The sequence below is a fragment of the Oryctolagus cuniculus genome, chromosome 13 (assembly GCF_051225735.1).
Source record: "Oryctolagus cuniculus isolate XC-2025 breed Fujian yellow rabbit chromosome 13, ASM5122573v1, whole genome shotgun sequence".
Classification (NCBI taxonomy): Eukaryota; Metazoa; Chordata; class Mammalia; order Lagomorpha; family Leporidae; genus Oryctolagus; species Oryctolagus cuniculus.
In genome coordinates this window covers 54,913,098-54,928,319 of record NC_142879.1, presented here as the reverse complement: position 1 = coordinate 54,928,319, position 15,222 = coordinate 54,913,098, and the positions used below count along the sequence as shown (strand labels likewise).

Here is a 15,222-nt window from a genome sequence, read left to right as displayed (position 1 = left end):
ATAACAGATCTTAGAGTAAAAAATAGCACATTCCTTAATTTCCGCTTGCAGCCCCCTTAACTCGTGGGAATTGGGCCAAAGAACAAATCTGCCTGATAGACAACACACGCTGTCGGAAATAGTGAGTCAAGGCCAGGATGCTGCTCAGATCCAGGGTTGTGTGGGCCCTGGCAAACCCACCCCCGCCAGTCTGTGCCTAGAACTGGGCACAGCTTCACAAGGTGGAATCCTTGCTACAATTGTGTGCCTCCTTGTATATTGGGTTTCCCAAATAGAATTTCTTAAATTAGTACTTTTGTCTCAGGTCTCAAACCTCTGTTGGAAAACCATCTGGGTAAGTGAGCTGCAAAGTTGGGTGGCAAGGAGACCCAGAAACACAGTGACTTCAGGAGTGTGGAAGTGTGTTTCTCTGGCACATGTGAGCCGAGCAATGAGTAGCTGGGTTGCCAAGAAAGCTCAGCATCTGATGAAACATTTTGTTTTCCTTTAACCCCTTAGGACTGTGGCATCAGTCACCTGGAGGTCTTGGGAAGCCACTTCCCATTCCCAGAGTTTCTACAATAGGTCTGAGTAGGACCCAAGAATTTGCATTTTTTTCTAAAAATTTTATTATTTTTTTGAGAGGTAGAGATACAGACTGTGAGAGGGAGAGACAGAGAGAAAGGTCTTCTGTTCGTTGGTTCACTCCCCAAATGACTGCGACAGCCGGAGCTACATGGATCTGAAACCAGGAGCTTCCTCTGGGTCTCCCAAGTGGGTGCAGAGGCCCAAAGATCTGGGCCATCTTCTGCTGCTTTCCCAGGCCATAGCAGAGAGCTGGACAGGAAATGGAGCAGCTGGGTCTCCAACCAGTACCCATATGGGATGCCGGCGCTTCAGGCCAGGGCGTTAACCCGCTGCACCACAGCACCGGCCACAAATAAGTGTTTTAAGAGCTGGGCCTGGAAATGGCATTTATCATTTCCATCACTCCACATTGGCTGAGGTGCATCACAAAGCCACGCCTGTCTGCTAGGGAAGCTGGGGAAAGTCTAGCCAGGAGACCTTATGCCTGACCACAATGTGAGAAAGGGAGGAAAAGATTCAGCCAGCCCACATACACCGATCACACTGATTTTATCTTTGCTCAGAGCCTGAGTTCTTTGAGGCAGGCCAATGTCGTTCTTCCTTGTACCTTCAGAATCTATCATAGAAACCCACGTGGATACAACAGTCCATGTTGAGTTCTTTGGTTATGCACTAACCTAGAGCCCTGGATGCCTTCATCAGCATGATTATTTGAACAGTGTGTGATGCCCCCTGCCTGACTGTAAGCCCCATGAGAGTCAAGACCCTGGCCCCAGTACTTCAAGGCCTCACACCATGGCATCCATAAGTAAATGTGACTTTACATCATTATCCTTCATAACCCAGGGAGCTAAATTAGCTCTGTTTATTGAAACAACTTCAACCAAAGAGAATTAAAACCAGTGTTGAAGCCCAAGTGTGTTCCTTCACACACACACACACACACACACACACACGAGTCAACATTTGTGTGGAGTATGTATTGTGTGTCCACCATGTCTTGGTACTGACACAACCAGTCAGCTGATGACCAGGCAGTGAATCTCCCCTGAGGCTGGGGTGTTCCTGGATCAATAGTTTTTTTGTTGTTGTTGTTGTTTTTGTTTTGTTTTTAAGAGAACAGCATTTTTTAAATTTATTTATTTGACAAAGTTAGACAGAGAGAGACAGAGAAAGGTCTTCCTTCCGTTAGTTCACTCCCCAAATGGCCATTACAGCCGGTGCTGTGCCGATCTGAAGCCAGGAGCCAGGTGCTTCCTTCTGGTCTCCCATGCAGGTGCAGGGCCCAAGCACTTGGGCCATCCTCCACTGCCCTCCCAGGCCACAGCAGAGAGCTGGACTGGAAGAAGAGCAACTGGGACTAGAACCTGGCGCCCATATGCCCATATGGGATGGGGCACTGCAGGTGGAGGATTAACGAAGTGAGCCACTGCGCCAGCCCCTGGATCAATAGTTTTAAGAACAGCAGCTGTGGTGTATCCAGTAAAGCCCCGGCCTGCAGCGCCGGTCGAGTACTGGCTGCTCCACTTCCGATCCAGCTCTCTACTAGGGCCTTGGAAATCAGTAGAAGCTGGATTGGGATACCCGGAAGAAGCTCCTGGCTTCAGAGCGGCCCAACTCCAGCTATTACGGCCATTTGGGGAGTGAACCAGTGGATGGAGAACCTCTCTCTCTTTCTCTGTTTCTCTGTAAGTCTGTCGTTCAAATAAATAGATAAATAAATCTTTAAAAAGAAGAATAGCAGAATGAAGTAAACAAGATTCTCTACTGTAGAATTCCTCCAAGTATTTTATTTTTTAATATCATTTTATTTATTTGAAAGAGTTACAGAGAGGTAGAGACAGAGATCTTCCATCCCCTGGTTCACTCTCCAAATAGCCACAATGACCGGGGCTGGGCCAGGCCCAAGCCAAGAGCTAGAAGCTGTTTCTGGGTCTCCCACATGTATGCAGGAGCCCAAGGACTTGGACCATCCTGTGCTGCTTTTCCAGGTACACTACGAAGGGGCTGGATTGGAAGTGGAGCAGCTGAGACTTGAACCAGTGTCCATGTAGGGTGCTTGCGCTGCAGGCCAGGGCTTTTACCCACTGAGCCACAGGTCTGGCCCCTCTCCAAGTCTTTAATGTGTTCATAGCCTCTGTGACCCTCCAAGGAGAGGAACAAACTCATGGCCCTCTCCCAAACTTCTGTGATGAGGGAACCTTCTTTCCTGGAGCTGGTCAGGGGAACTTGTGCAAAGCCCTGGGCAGCTATAAGGTGCAAATGTGTGAAGAATATCTAGTCTAGTAAATACAGCAGATGCCAACTTCACGTCTGTATTTCCCATGTCACTGTGATGCTGTGACAGTTGATCTGGTAGAGGAGATGGCTACAAAGTGACTCATGGGTGGGTCGTGTGAGCAGTGTGGACATTCCAGGCAAAGGGAAGTTTCACATTCTGGGCTGGACAGAGTGACATTTCTTCATGGTCAACAGGGCAGCATGCAATTTGAAATGTATGAATTATTTATTTCCAGAAAGAGGAGCAACCGGGACAGAATCCGGCACCCCGACCGGGACTAGAACCCGGTGTGCCGGCGCTGCAAGGCAGAGGATTAGCCTATTGAGCCGCGGCCCTGGCGCTGCTCCACTTCTAATCCAGCTCGCTGCTAATGAGCCTGGGAAAGCAGCAGAGGATGGCCCAAGAAATTAGGCCACTGCCACCCACACAAGAGAGACCTCGATGAAGCTCCTGGATTTGGCCTGGCCTAGGCCTGGCCATTGCAGCCATTTGGGGAGTGAACCAGCAATAGAAAAAAATCTTTCTCTTTCTCTCCTTCTCTCTCTCTGTAACTTTGCCTTTTAAATAAATAAATAAATCTTTTAAAAAAATAAAGTTATTTCTAATAGATACAAGAATAATATGTAACATGTTAAACATGGTTATCTCTGTGAAGGTGCATTATAATTGGTCTTTATTTCCCTTTTTATAATTTACACATTTTTCTAGAATGCACATATGCTTTTATGATAAAAACTGTGAACAGTTTCTATTTGGCAGAGGTTTGGCTGGAGCTGGAACTGTGAGAGTGAGGAACAGAGGATTCAGGCAGCTGAGTGGGCAGGAAGGCCTCTGGCCAGGCCCTGGGTGGGCTGTGCCCTTTAGGTTGTGTCCCCATTCTGCCCCCCGTGTCAGATCAGGGGTCTCTCTGCCTCTAGCTCCATCTCTGCCCAAGGCCTATCTGAGTGTCCCCAGGCTTGCAGGGACAGCTGCAGAGTGTGGGAGTGAGGTGGTTGGGGGCACAGAGAAGGGGACTTTCCCTACACTTGTGCATGAGTCTCCCTGGTTTTGCTTTCAGGTGAGTTCCAAAGTGGGAGCCACAGATCAGCGTCTCATCTGACCGCTGACTGCTGACTGCTGACCGCTGCTGCTGCCGCCGCCGCCACCACCAGTCCTTGTCGCCAGCCCAGGCCTGTCTCTGTGCCACCTCTCAGCAGGTAAGGGGAATGACTTTTCCTACCCACACCCAAGAGTAGGTTCTCACTAGACAGCAGGTGTCTGCCAGGCGTGTGTGGGGGGGCCTGACTGAGGCTTGGACATCAGGATCCTTAAGGTATGGCCAGCTCCTCACATGGTCATTTTCTTCTAGCAATTGTACCGACCTAACCCTCTCTCCCATGCTCCTTTAAGCTAGAGCTTAATGAGGCACAGTGGCCTCCACTCTTCCAGAACGTCTAAGTACTGTGCCCTGAGTCAACTCAGCAGTGCTGCGGGTAGAACCACCGTGCCCTGGTCCCCCATCCCCGACCTTGCATTGATTGAATTGTGCCCCCCACGACAGCCCCACAGGAAGCCCACCTGTGTATTGTGCACTTCTGTGCCCAGGAAGAAGGAGCTCTCTGACCATGGCAGCACCCAGGGCTGGCTCCTGCGCTGTTGGCTCATTTTTCCTTTTGCCTTGCCTTCTAGAAGGGAAAGCTAAGAATCAGGTTTAGCTTTGCTACGTCTTCACTTTGTCCCCAGTCCATTTTTTCTTCTTAGGCCAAGGTGAGATATACACAGGTGCACATGTGCGCACACACAGATACACATGGAGACACATGCCTCAGGTCACAGGGAAGTGTGGCATCCGGGTGGTCTGAAAAAAGTAAAGGTGTCATTCCAGTGGAACCTGAAAGGTGCCTGGCCAGGTAGGGAAGGGCAAGCCTCAGAAACCTATAAGAGCTCTGTCTTCCCTCTCTCTGTCACTACCCATGGGGTTGTTTCTTTAAGAGGCTCAGTTGTCTTTGGTTCCAGTTGGCAAAAGCCATTTCCTTCTCCCTGCCGGCTATGCCTGAGTGACTGTGCCCACGCGGACAGAGCACACACACACCACCCCACCCGCCACCCTGCCATCTCACTCCCAGGTTGGGCAAGGTTTAGGACCACTGAGTCTGTTCTGGGAGAGCAGGATGAACCAGGTGTGTGGGCTGAAATCTTCGGGGCTTGAAGGCCACATTGCACCAAGGAGGGCCAAAGCTGGGAACAGTGTCAGAGAAATGCGTCCTGCACTCTCACAGACAGACGAGCTCCGTGAAGTCCAGTTACTGAGCGTCCTGGCCGTTTCTCCTCCAGCACCAGCATGTGATGGCTCAGCCTCACTTCTCTAAGTGCTGCCACACGCCAGCAGCACTGGGCAGCTCGTCAGAATCCTAGAGCAGTCCCTAGACCCAGTGCATTTCATCGTGACCCACAGGCACCTTGAGGCTCAAAAAGGACTGACTAAGAGAGTCTCTGCTGGACATGAGAGCCCTTGCAAGGCAATTGGGCTGACACAAAGAAGCAATAAAGGGGAAGTGATTCACAGCCACCTCTGGTATGTGCCTTGGGAGATGGTCGAAAGCAAGCTTCCTGGGGGCTGGTGCTGTGGTACAGCAGGTCTGGCCACCCTCTGTGGTGCCAGCATCCTGTACCAGAGCACAGTTTGTATCCTGGCTGCTCCACTTGCCATCTAGCTCCTTGCTAATGCAACTGGGAAAGCAGCAGAAGATGGCCCAAGTACTTGGGTCCCTGCTACCCACATGGGAGACGTGGATGGAGCTCCAGACTCCTGGCTCCAGCCCAGACCAACCTGCCACTGTAGCCTTCTGGGGAGTGAACCAGCAAATGGAAGATCTGTCTTTCTCCCTCTCAGTTATTCTGCCTTTCAAATAAACAAATAAATCTTTAAAAGCAGAAAAATCAGAGACGTCCCAGAACGCAGGGTCATAGTCTGAATCTCAGGTGCGTGAGGTCAGGGAACCGGGTTGATCAGTACAGTCACACACACATGTCCAGTGGCTACAGGATCACTGAAGACAACGAGAGGGAAGTCCTGGGACCAGAAGCAGGCAGCTGAGGGGGAGCGGAGTGGAGCAGAGCAGAAACGGAAGGGCAGGCAGGAAGAGGCTGCTCCAGCCTTGCTTTGGAAGCTTCGTTTAATTGCTTTGGGATGGGAGTCGTGGTTACCCCTCCACCTCCTTCTGGGTAAAGATGCAGATCGGAGGAGGAGAGCCTGTCTGTATTTTTGTGTTTTAAGATTATCAGATGAAAAAGATACAAATATGTTTTTACATGCTGAGCAGGAACCCAAAGTCACCAGTGTTAGAGGAAAAAGGGGAGTGAGTGGTAGGGCAGAGCAGGGAAGAGATAGGACTCCCCAGTCAGACTCTCTCCCCACAGTGAGGATCAGAAGTAGACCTTGGGGCTGGTGCTGTGGCAGTAGGTTAATACTCCACCCGTGGTGCTGGCATAACCATATGGGCACCGGTTCTAGTCCTGGCTGCTCCACTTCCGATCCAGCTCTCTGCTATGGCCTGGGAAAGCAGTAGAAGATGGCCCAAGCGCTTGGGCCCCTGCACCCACATGGGAGACGCAGAGGATGCTCCTGGCTCTTGACTTCAGATCCACTCAGCTCCGGTCATTGTGGCCAACTGGGGAGTGAAGCAGGGGATGGAAGACTTTTCTCTCTCTCTCCCTCTCACTGTCTGTAACTCTACCTCTCAAATAAATAAATAAAATCTTTACAAGAAAAAGTAGACCTTCCAGGCTCCACCTAGCTCAGGGCTCTGGGGCTGTTTCTCTGTGAGTCTCTGGGCTCCGTTCCTGGTTGATTCCCCAGTGGTCAGTATGGCTCTTGGAGCTCTGGGCATGAATCAGTCAAAGCAGCCAAAGACAGAGGCTGCTTCCCTCGTGCCTGGCCTCTGGAAGACCCTTCCCTACGAGCCCTGCAGACTTTCCCGGCGCCCCAGGGATTGGGACCAGGGCAGGGAGAGCGTCACTGCTGCACCGGGGGGCACGGAGGTCGAGCCTGGCACTTTCAGCTCACAGGGAGGAAGGGGCCCCTGCTGCTCCGACACAGAGGAAGAGCTGCTGTGCTGGAGTCAGGTGGTGTGGACCCGGAGACAGCCCAGCTGTCAGTGCGGTGGGGTCAGTAGGGGCCTGACTTAGAGGCCCTCCTCTGTGGTCAGAGCAGGCTGAGTCCTCCTCTGAGGACAAGAGGACGGGGGCAGTGAGGGGGTGGTGGAGGTTGCAGTAGGGCAGATGGAGGGGAGATGGTTTGGGGCAAAGGGTCCTATTGCCAGGCAGCTTTGAGTGCCACATGAAGGCTGGGCGGGGGAAAGGGGGTGTTTATCCTGCGGCACCAAGCAGCACTTCCATGTTGGGGTGACCCAGAGTCAGGCCCTAGGGAGAGGAAAGGGCCAGGGCAGGAAAGTAGAGGCTCCTGGGAGAGCACAGCGGCAGCCTTGGGTCGTGTTGTTCAGGTGAATGTGAAGCTGAATGCAGTCAGGAGGGAAGGAAGGATTGAGACGCCGTCCCGGGGGATGCTGAGCCCAGGAGTGCAGCCCCCTGGCCGTGGACAGTCTGGGGGCCTGGTTGTGGGTGGTGGATGTGGGCTGAGAAGATAGGAGGATTAATGGGGAGACGATGAAGGGATGAGAGACCCCAAGAGGAGGCAGCTCTGCTCTGGCTGCTGGAGCTCCCAGAGGGTCAGGCGCACCCCCTACCCCCAAGTTATTTTATGACCCAAGACACAAAAAGGAAAGTGTGGCTCAGGGGGCCTTTTCCAGGTATTACGCGTGCTGACAGAGCCCTCTTCCTGAGGTGTGCAGGGCAGTGGAGGGTGCTGCACACACCCACTTCTTCATGGGCTGAGAAGGAGCCAGGAGCTGCCGAGCAGGGCCTTCCAGGCAGCAGGTTCCCTGGCAGGAGCAAGGGCGGCCCCATCTGCACACGCACATCCATACACACCCTCACCTCACACACACCCGCCCATGCCTGCAGCACAGGGCCCTCTCCTCCTCCCTTTGCCCTTCCCTGTGGTGTTCGAGCATCACTCCTGCTGGTCCCAGCTCTGCTTCCACTTCATCCGGCCCCCTTCCCCTCCACTTCCCTTCTCAATGGAATGAGGGGGTGGATTCTGGGACAGGACAGGGAGGAGGACCAGGATTGGCAGGCAGTGGCTTAAGGAGCCCTCTCCAGTGGCAGGAACTAGACTGTGTCTGCCTTGTTTTGTGTGGGTGGCCACACGCAGGACACATGCGTAGGAACATGGGCTCTGCTCTGGATCGTGGTGGGTGTTCCCTGGGTTTCATAGACCCCCAACCACTCATAGTCCTCCATCTCTTGAGGAAAGGTTCCCAGACAAGATAGATGCACCTGTTCAACTCTGATTTCAGTGGCTGATCCGCTGATAGCAAGAATATTTTAACTTCTTTAAAATTGCCTTTGGACAAATGAAGTTGCCATCATGCCTCATTGGGCCAGAGAGTTATTAGCTCATACCTGTAAAAATCCTGCCAGGACACTTGTTGCAGCCCTCACAGCTGACGCTGTGCTCATGGGAGCTCGGGCCACTGTGTGCTGGCAGCTGGCAGACCTCACCGTGAGCCTCCTCTGAGCAGTTTCTCATCAAAGCGGGCACCTGTGATCTGCGCCTGCTTCTCCAGCACCAGTTGGCGTCCAGTGGCCTTTTCTTCACCACGAGGCATCAGTGTGTCGGGTCAGGAAGAATGTCTTTGTCCTTCTGGCAAAGCACATCTGTGGTTGGCATTAGAGTATGTGTGTTTGTGAGCGTGATATATTTTTTTAAAGACTTATTTATTTGAGAGAGAGAGTTACAGAGAGAGGGAGAGACAGAGGGAAAGGTCTTCCATCTACTGGTTCACTCCACAAATGGCTGCAACAGCTGGGGCTGGGCCTGTCCAGAGCCAGGAGCCTCCTCTAGGTCTCCCACACAGGTGCCGGGCCCAAGCATTTGTGCTATCTTCTACTGCTTTCCCAGGCCACAGCAGAGAGCAGGATTAGAAGAGGAGCAGCCGGGATACGAACCAGTGCCCATATGGGATGTCGGCACTGTAGGCAGAAGCTTAGCCCACTGCGCCACAGCGCCAGCTCCATGATATTGTTTAAAAGACAAACTCCCGACAAAGTCTGTAAGCTTTTTGGAATGACGGCCAATTCAAATTCATGACGAAGCAAATTTCATCCATCAGAAATATGCGTGTAGAGCTGTCAGTTGCTGAGACAGCCAGATGGGGTGTTGTAAAGAACACTCGGCTTGGCTTCAAAGCACGGAGTCTGGGTTCCAGATCCACATGTTTTGGCTGTGGCCGTTGGCCTGATATCTCTGAGTTTTGCACTTTTTTTGCCTTTCCAAAATAAAAATTAGCATTGTCCTGCCAACCAGATGCATGAGCAAACACACATGTGAGAAAACGACTTAGCACCAGCGGAGTACCGTGTGAATGTCCAGGTGCTGCTTCTGTTGGTGGTTGCTGGTTACAGGACCAGCGCCTCTGGCCTTACCCTCCCTGGAGCTGAGAAAGTCTTCCAAACAAAAGCGTGCAGCTCGCTCCGCCTCCTGCAGCAAAACACTCATTTCTTCTGGCCCGGGAGGGCTCACAGTGCTGCCCAAACTTCCAAATGCTCCCTGGCTTGGACAGAGAAGCTGCAGGTGGTGAGAGGCGGGGGAGGGCCAGGGCGCATCCTGTGTCCCCCTTGGGAGAGAAGCGCGTGTAACTGTGCTGCCTTGGTTTCTTCCAGGGGCAGCAGCATGAAAGAAGGCATGTCGAGTAACAGCACGACCAGCATTTCCCAAGCCAGGAAGGCGGTGGAGCAGCTGAAGATGGAGGCCTGCATGGACAGGGTGAAGGTAAGTTTGCACAGCCAGCCTGCTCGTCCACCCCAAACACAGAGCCACACAGCCGAGCTGCCGCAGAGCAGCCCTGGGAGAGTTAGCCCCGGCCTCGGCTGGGCAGCGGTAACATTTACAAACGAGCGCTTGCCTCTGAGTCCCGAGTGTGCCCAAGGATTCAAATAATGCAAAATACACAGTGTGCCGGACCTGACTTCCAGAAGGAGTTGCCAAAAATAGACTCCTACTCAGCTCAGCTCTACCTAGCTCTGTTGTCATGCCAATAAGTGAGAAAGTTTATCGCGTTGTTTATCTGTGAATTTAACAAGGAGGTCAGTCTGGTTTTTGGCTGGGACCAGGGCCTTGGAGGTGATACAGGGGCACTGTCGGGAGTGAGACACTGAACCGTGCCTGCGTTTGTCCAACACCCTTTCGGGGAAAGTGGAGAAAGGTGCCAGCTGCCCCCCATGTGCATTTCTCGGCCGAGTGTGGGCCTCTTCGCTCTGGATGAGCGGAAGCGAGGTGGAGCCACTGTTTCTCCAGGTGCTGTTCAGAGGTGAGTGCCAGGCCAGGCCAAGCAGGTGGTTCTGAAAGGCACCGGGGGCTTCTTGAGGAGGGAATTTGTGAGGAATTTGACCTGGGGAAGTTCAAGGCCACTGTGTTGGTGGTCTTTGGGGGCACAAACCCAGGTGTCTCACTCGGGCAGCAGGCAACTCCTAAAGCCTTCTGGTGGCAGAACCAGCAGTCCCTCCTTGAGGCGCCATCACCAACAAGTGCTGGAGTATGGCCGGATCGCACGGGCTCTCCTGCTAAAAGGATAGTTGCTCTTTTCCTTGGGACTTTGGGGTACGAGCTGTCTAAGGAGACAGACAATACTGAAGTGATCATCTGGTGGCTTCCTGAGGACGGTAGTGGCCCCGAGGAACCACCTTTGTGGCATAGCCATACAGTCACACGATGATTTATTTTTACCTGCCTTACCTTGAACTCTAAATGTGTGGCTGAAATACGTAGAACATAACTTGCCACTGTAGCCACTTCCGATGTATGGTTCAGTAGTATTAGGTACATTCACAATATTGTGTAGCTCTCAGGTGGATCGCTCATGTTCCCAAACAGAAACCTGCTAAACCACAGCTCCTTCTTGCCCCCTGCCCCAGCTCCTGGCCACTGTCATCCTTCTGTGTCTATGAATTTGACTACTGTAATTCTGCATGTCTGTGGAATCATACAGTATTTGTCCTTTTGTGACTGCGTATTATACTTAGGATAGTGTCCTTAAGGTTCATGGGAGTTACAACATGTATTCAGAATTTTCATTCCTTGGTGGATATATGACAATTCGTCTATCCATTCATCTGTCAGTGGACTTGGGTTGTTGCCACCTTTTGAGCGCCATGAGAAAGGTGGCACATATTGTGAATGTGGGTACACAGGTGATAGTGGAGATGGCTGGAATAAAGGTCCTTACCTGCCCCTAAGAAAAGAATGTCAGAAGACCAGTGTTGTGGTATAGTGGGTAAAACTGCTGCCTGCGACACTGGCATCTCATATGGGCACTGGTTCGTGTCCTGGCTACTCCACTTCTGGTCCAGCTCCCTAATGATGGCCTGGATAAAGCAGCAGAGGATGGCCCAAGTACTTAGGACCCTGATACCTATGTGGGAAACCCAGATGAAGCTCCTGGCTTCAGCCTGGCTCAGCCATGGCCATTGTGGCCACTTGGGGAGTAAACCAGCAGATGGAAGATTCTCTCTCTCTCTCTAACTCTTTCAAATAAATAAATATTAAAAAAAAGAATTTCATATATGAGACAGTAGCATAGAGCAAGGAAGCAAAGTTTAATGAGGTAGTACATTGACAGGCTGGATGGACAGCTCACCAGAAGAAAGTGAGAGTGCCTGGTCTGTTCAGACTCAGGTTTATAGGGGTCCGAGGTCTGCTTCTTCGCACTGTTTCTCCTTCCCCTCCCTCTTCTCCTGGGATGCTGCTGGTTGGACTTTCTGGGTATGAAATTCCTCCCAAGGTTTTATTGCCCAGTGTCTTTGGCCTTGGCCAGGAAGTTTCTCCTGGGATGTCTCCAGGCAGGAAGGCTGGGACCACCTCAGAGTTACCTGGACGTGGGTGTGCAAGCACTGGGCTGCTTCTAAGGCTGCAGACTTCTTCTTTTTCCCTTTTCCCTCTCTCACACACAGGCTAGTGTCTACGCTTCTCCCTAACACAAGTACCCATGTGATTCCTTGCTTTCAGTTATTATGAATAGGTTCCCAGACATGGAATTTCTAGACCACGGAGGAATTACATTGTGCATTTTGAGGAATGGGCAGACTGTTTCCATACAGGTTTCATCACTGGGCATCTCCACCAGCAGTACACAAGTGTTCTGGTTTCTCCACATTCTGACCAACACTTGGTATTTTCTGGTTTTGATTTTTATTTAATGTATTTATTTTAACAGAAAGATAAAAATTACATATATTTATGACATACTACAACATGTTCTTTGATATATTTAATGCTGTTTTGATGTATTTGTACATTGTGGAATGGCTAAATAAAGCTATTTTACTTAGGCATGGCCTCACATACTAATCATTTTTTTGTAATGAGCATACTTTATCTATTATCTTAGCAATTTTCAAATGTACAACATACTGATATTACTTGTAGTCACCATGATGTACTGCTTCCTCGTGTCAAAATGAAAAATGAAATTTTGTATCAAATATCCCAATTTCCCCACCTTCAGCCTCTGGTAACCAGATTTTTACACTCTGTTCTATGAAGTCATCTTTTTCACATTAAGTGTATAAGTGAGGTGTAAGGCATATATCTTTATCTATATTTATCTTTATTTATCTTACTGCTTCATTCACTTAACAACATGATGTCCTCCAGGTTCATTCATATTGTCTCAGTCGACAGGATTTCATTAATTAATACTCCATTGTGTATGTATACAGTGTTTTCTTTATCCATTCATCTGTTGATAGTGACTGGAACAAAATTCATCCCCATGTGCCCAACACTGGGCAGTCAGTACCTCAGAGAGACTATATATCTGGGGAGGGGGATTCTGTTGTCTGCAGTCCTGAATGTTGGCTTAGCCCCACACTTTGCAAGTTAACAAAAGTGCTTTGTAAAAGAGAAAATGGGTATTGGGGGAAGTGGTCTGGCAAGTTACTGGTGGGACTACTGGGGGCTGCTGTTTGGCCATCTCTGTGTAGCTCCAAGATTAACAATTAGCTTTTGTTAATTAGAAGGTGAAAAGAAGATGAAGATCTATTTTTTTTTTTTACAGTTGCAATTGTGTGGCTAGTCCCAAGGTTAGAAAGTAAAGTGATAAAAGGAAGGGCAGTGTGTTACGTTGATGGACACCTAGGTTCATTCTGTACCTTGGCTGTTGTGAGTGCAGATACCCCTTGAGCATTCTGACTTTAATTCCCATTGAGTGTACCCAGTGGTAGAATTGCCGAAGTGTAGGCTACTTCTATTTTTAACTTTTGAGGCGTTTCCATAATGTTTTCCAAAATGGCAACTGATCTGTATTCCCACCAACAGAGCAAGGGTTCCCTTTCTCCATAACCTAGCCAGCATTTGCTGCCTCTCATCCTTTTGATAACAGCTATCCTAACAAGTGCAAGGTGATAGCTCATTTTGGTTTCAATCTGCATTTCCCTTCTGATCAGTTGAGCCTGCTTTCCTAGTGAGTATGAAGCGTACATGTGGGGTCCACCTTGGGCATCCCTTGCTTCAGGGCACAAGGTGGCTTTGAGGGGAAAAAAATCTGTTTGATGTCGGGAAGGAAGGGGAAGAAGGGGAGGGGAAGGGGGGTGTATTGATATCTGAGGGCCAGGGAGAGGCACGGCCTTTCTGGGGGTGGATGTGGGGTCTCTGCAGAAGAGGAGGAAGCAGAGAGGGAGCCTGCGTGGTAAGTGATAGAGGGCAGCCCCGCAGAGGGAGGAGAGGAGCAGTTCATAGATTTTCACTAAACTCAGCGACTGCACCGGAAGCGCCAGGTCCAGATGAAACACTGCGATGGATTTTCCAAGAGGGGAGAAAAGAGTCAGCCCCCGCTGGCTGCACCGTCGGAGTGCAGAGGAGGTGCCTGTGCCAGCGAGGGAGGCACAAGCTGGAGAGGAACAGCTGGAGGCTCCCGGGACAAACCGTCGCGGTGATGAGTCCCAGAGCGGAGTTCCAGGTGGGAGGAAGGCAGATGGAGACCCACGAGGGCAGCCCGGGTAAGGCAGGCACCTGGGTGAAACCTCAGCGAGCACCCCAGCTGTCCTGGTGTGTAGCAGCCAAATGCGGAACTCGCTGCCAGCCTTGGTGGTTTCACATGTTCGGGAGAATCAGGAAGGCAGGAAGGAAAGGACAGCATTTGCTGCTCAGGAGAGAATGATGGGCACATCTGTCACCAGGAGAGAAGGAGAGCAAAGGTAGCAAAGAGTAATAGTGCAAGCTTAGGGAGGTCGGGAAAAAGAGAGCCAGAAGACCCACTATCATCCCCATTTGCACTGGGCAACTAACTACAGCCTTTTTTTTTGGGGGGGGGGGGGTAAGGGATAGGGAGGCTTTGCACCACATAGTCCACAGCGAGACTTCAAATCCATGCCAGGTCAGGGCCCTTCTTGTCCTCGTGCCTCCGTTCACTTCATGTTTATCAAGGACCTCCCCCTGCCCACCTCCTCCTGAGTCACTTCCCTCCTCCTGCTACTCTTCTCCATCATGCCCAATAGTGCATCCAAGCAAAGCTCAGGTCAGCAGCCGAGCCCGTGTGAATGTTCTCCCTGTTGTCATCACAACCTGTGTGGCCCTGCACAAGGAAGGGGGGGGGGGGCAGGTTCCTAATAGAGAGATGAAGAGTACGTGGAAGGTGAATTCTAGAAACTGTTTTGGTCCTTAGAGAAAGAATGCATCGTAGCCTGTTCTAACCATTAGAAGCTCAAGCAATGTATAGTCTTATTGGGAAGGCACATATATGACCTTGATCACCAACAGGCGGGCTTTGGCGAGCAGCTGAGGGAAGTCTGAGCCAAACAGAGCGTGAGAGGCACAACTGGAGAAAACAGGCCCCAGGGCTGGCCTGTGCAGCCTGCGGAGCAGATGTGATCTGAGAGAGGTGGGTACAGATGCGCAGCAGGGCCAGGAGGCAAGCTCCCAAGTGAGCCTCCAACCGCCTCTGCATTTGGCACACCGCAGGGTGCACCGTCCCCCTCCCCACCCCCTTCTCGTGCTGCAGAGGAAAGGGAAACAGCTGACGTTGGGCAGCCGGTCCCATGGCTGTTGACTTGGGAGGCTCCAGGGTGCCTTGAGTAAACCTAGCTCTTAGCCAGGCAGGGACCGTGAAGCAATGGGTGGACAGGCCAGGGCAACTTAGCCAAGGTCAGTCTCAATGTCTCCCTTTCTCTCATCCACCCTTATGGCCCATGGCCGAAAACTTAAGTTTCAATGTGGTGGGCTAACAAACTTGTGACAGGGCTGTGCTTGGGCAGAGGTGGATTTTGTAATCACAAGCTTT

The 15,222-nt window shown here is 51.1% G+C and overlaps 1 protein-coding gene across 2 annotated transcripts in view; it reads left to right on the top strand.

The window, feature by feature from the left end:
- The window catches only part of GNG4 (G protein subunit gamma 4), a 73,293-nt gene that overhangs the window by 33,245 nt on the left and 24,826 nt on the right, over positions 1-15,222 (top strand). The window contains exons 2-3 of one of the 2 annotated variants that reach the window (XM_008268237.5): positions 3,906-4,044; positions 9,611-9,719. In XM_008268237.5, the coding sequence (XP_008266459.1) occupies positions 9,621-9,719 (99 nt within the window). In that variant the 5' untranslated portion in view covers positions 3,906-4,044; positions 9,611-9,620. Of the gene's footprint in view, positions 1-3,905; positions 4,045-9,453; positions 9,522-9,610; positions 9,720-15,222 lie in introns of those variants that run through there. The other variant, XM_089311617.1, reaches the window with a different exon arrangement.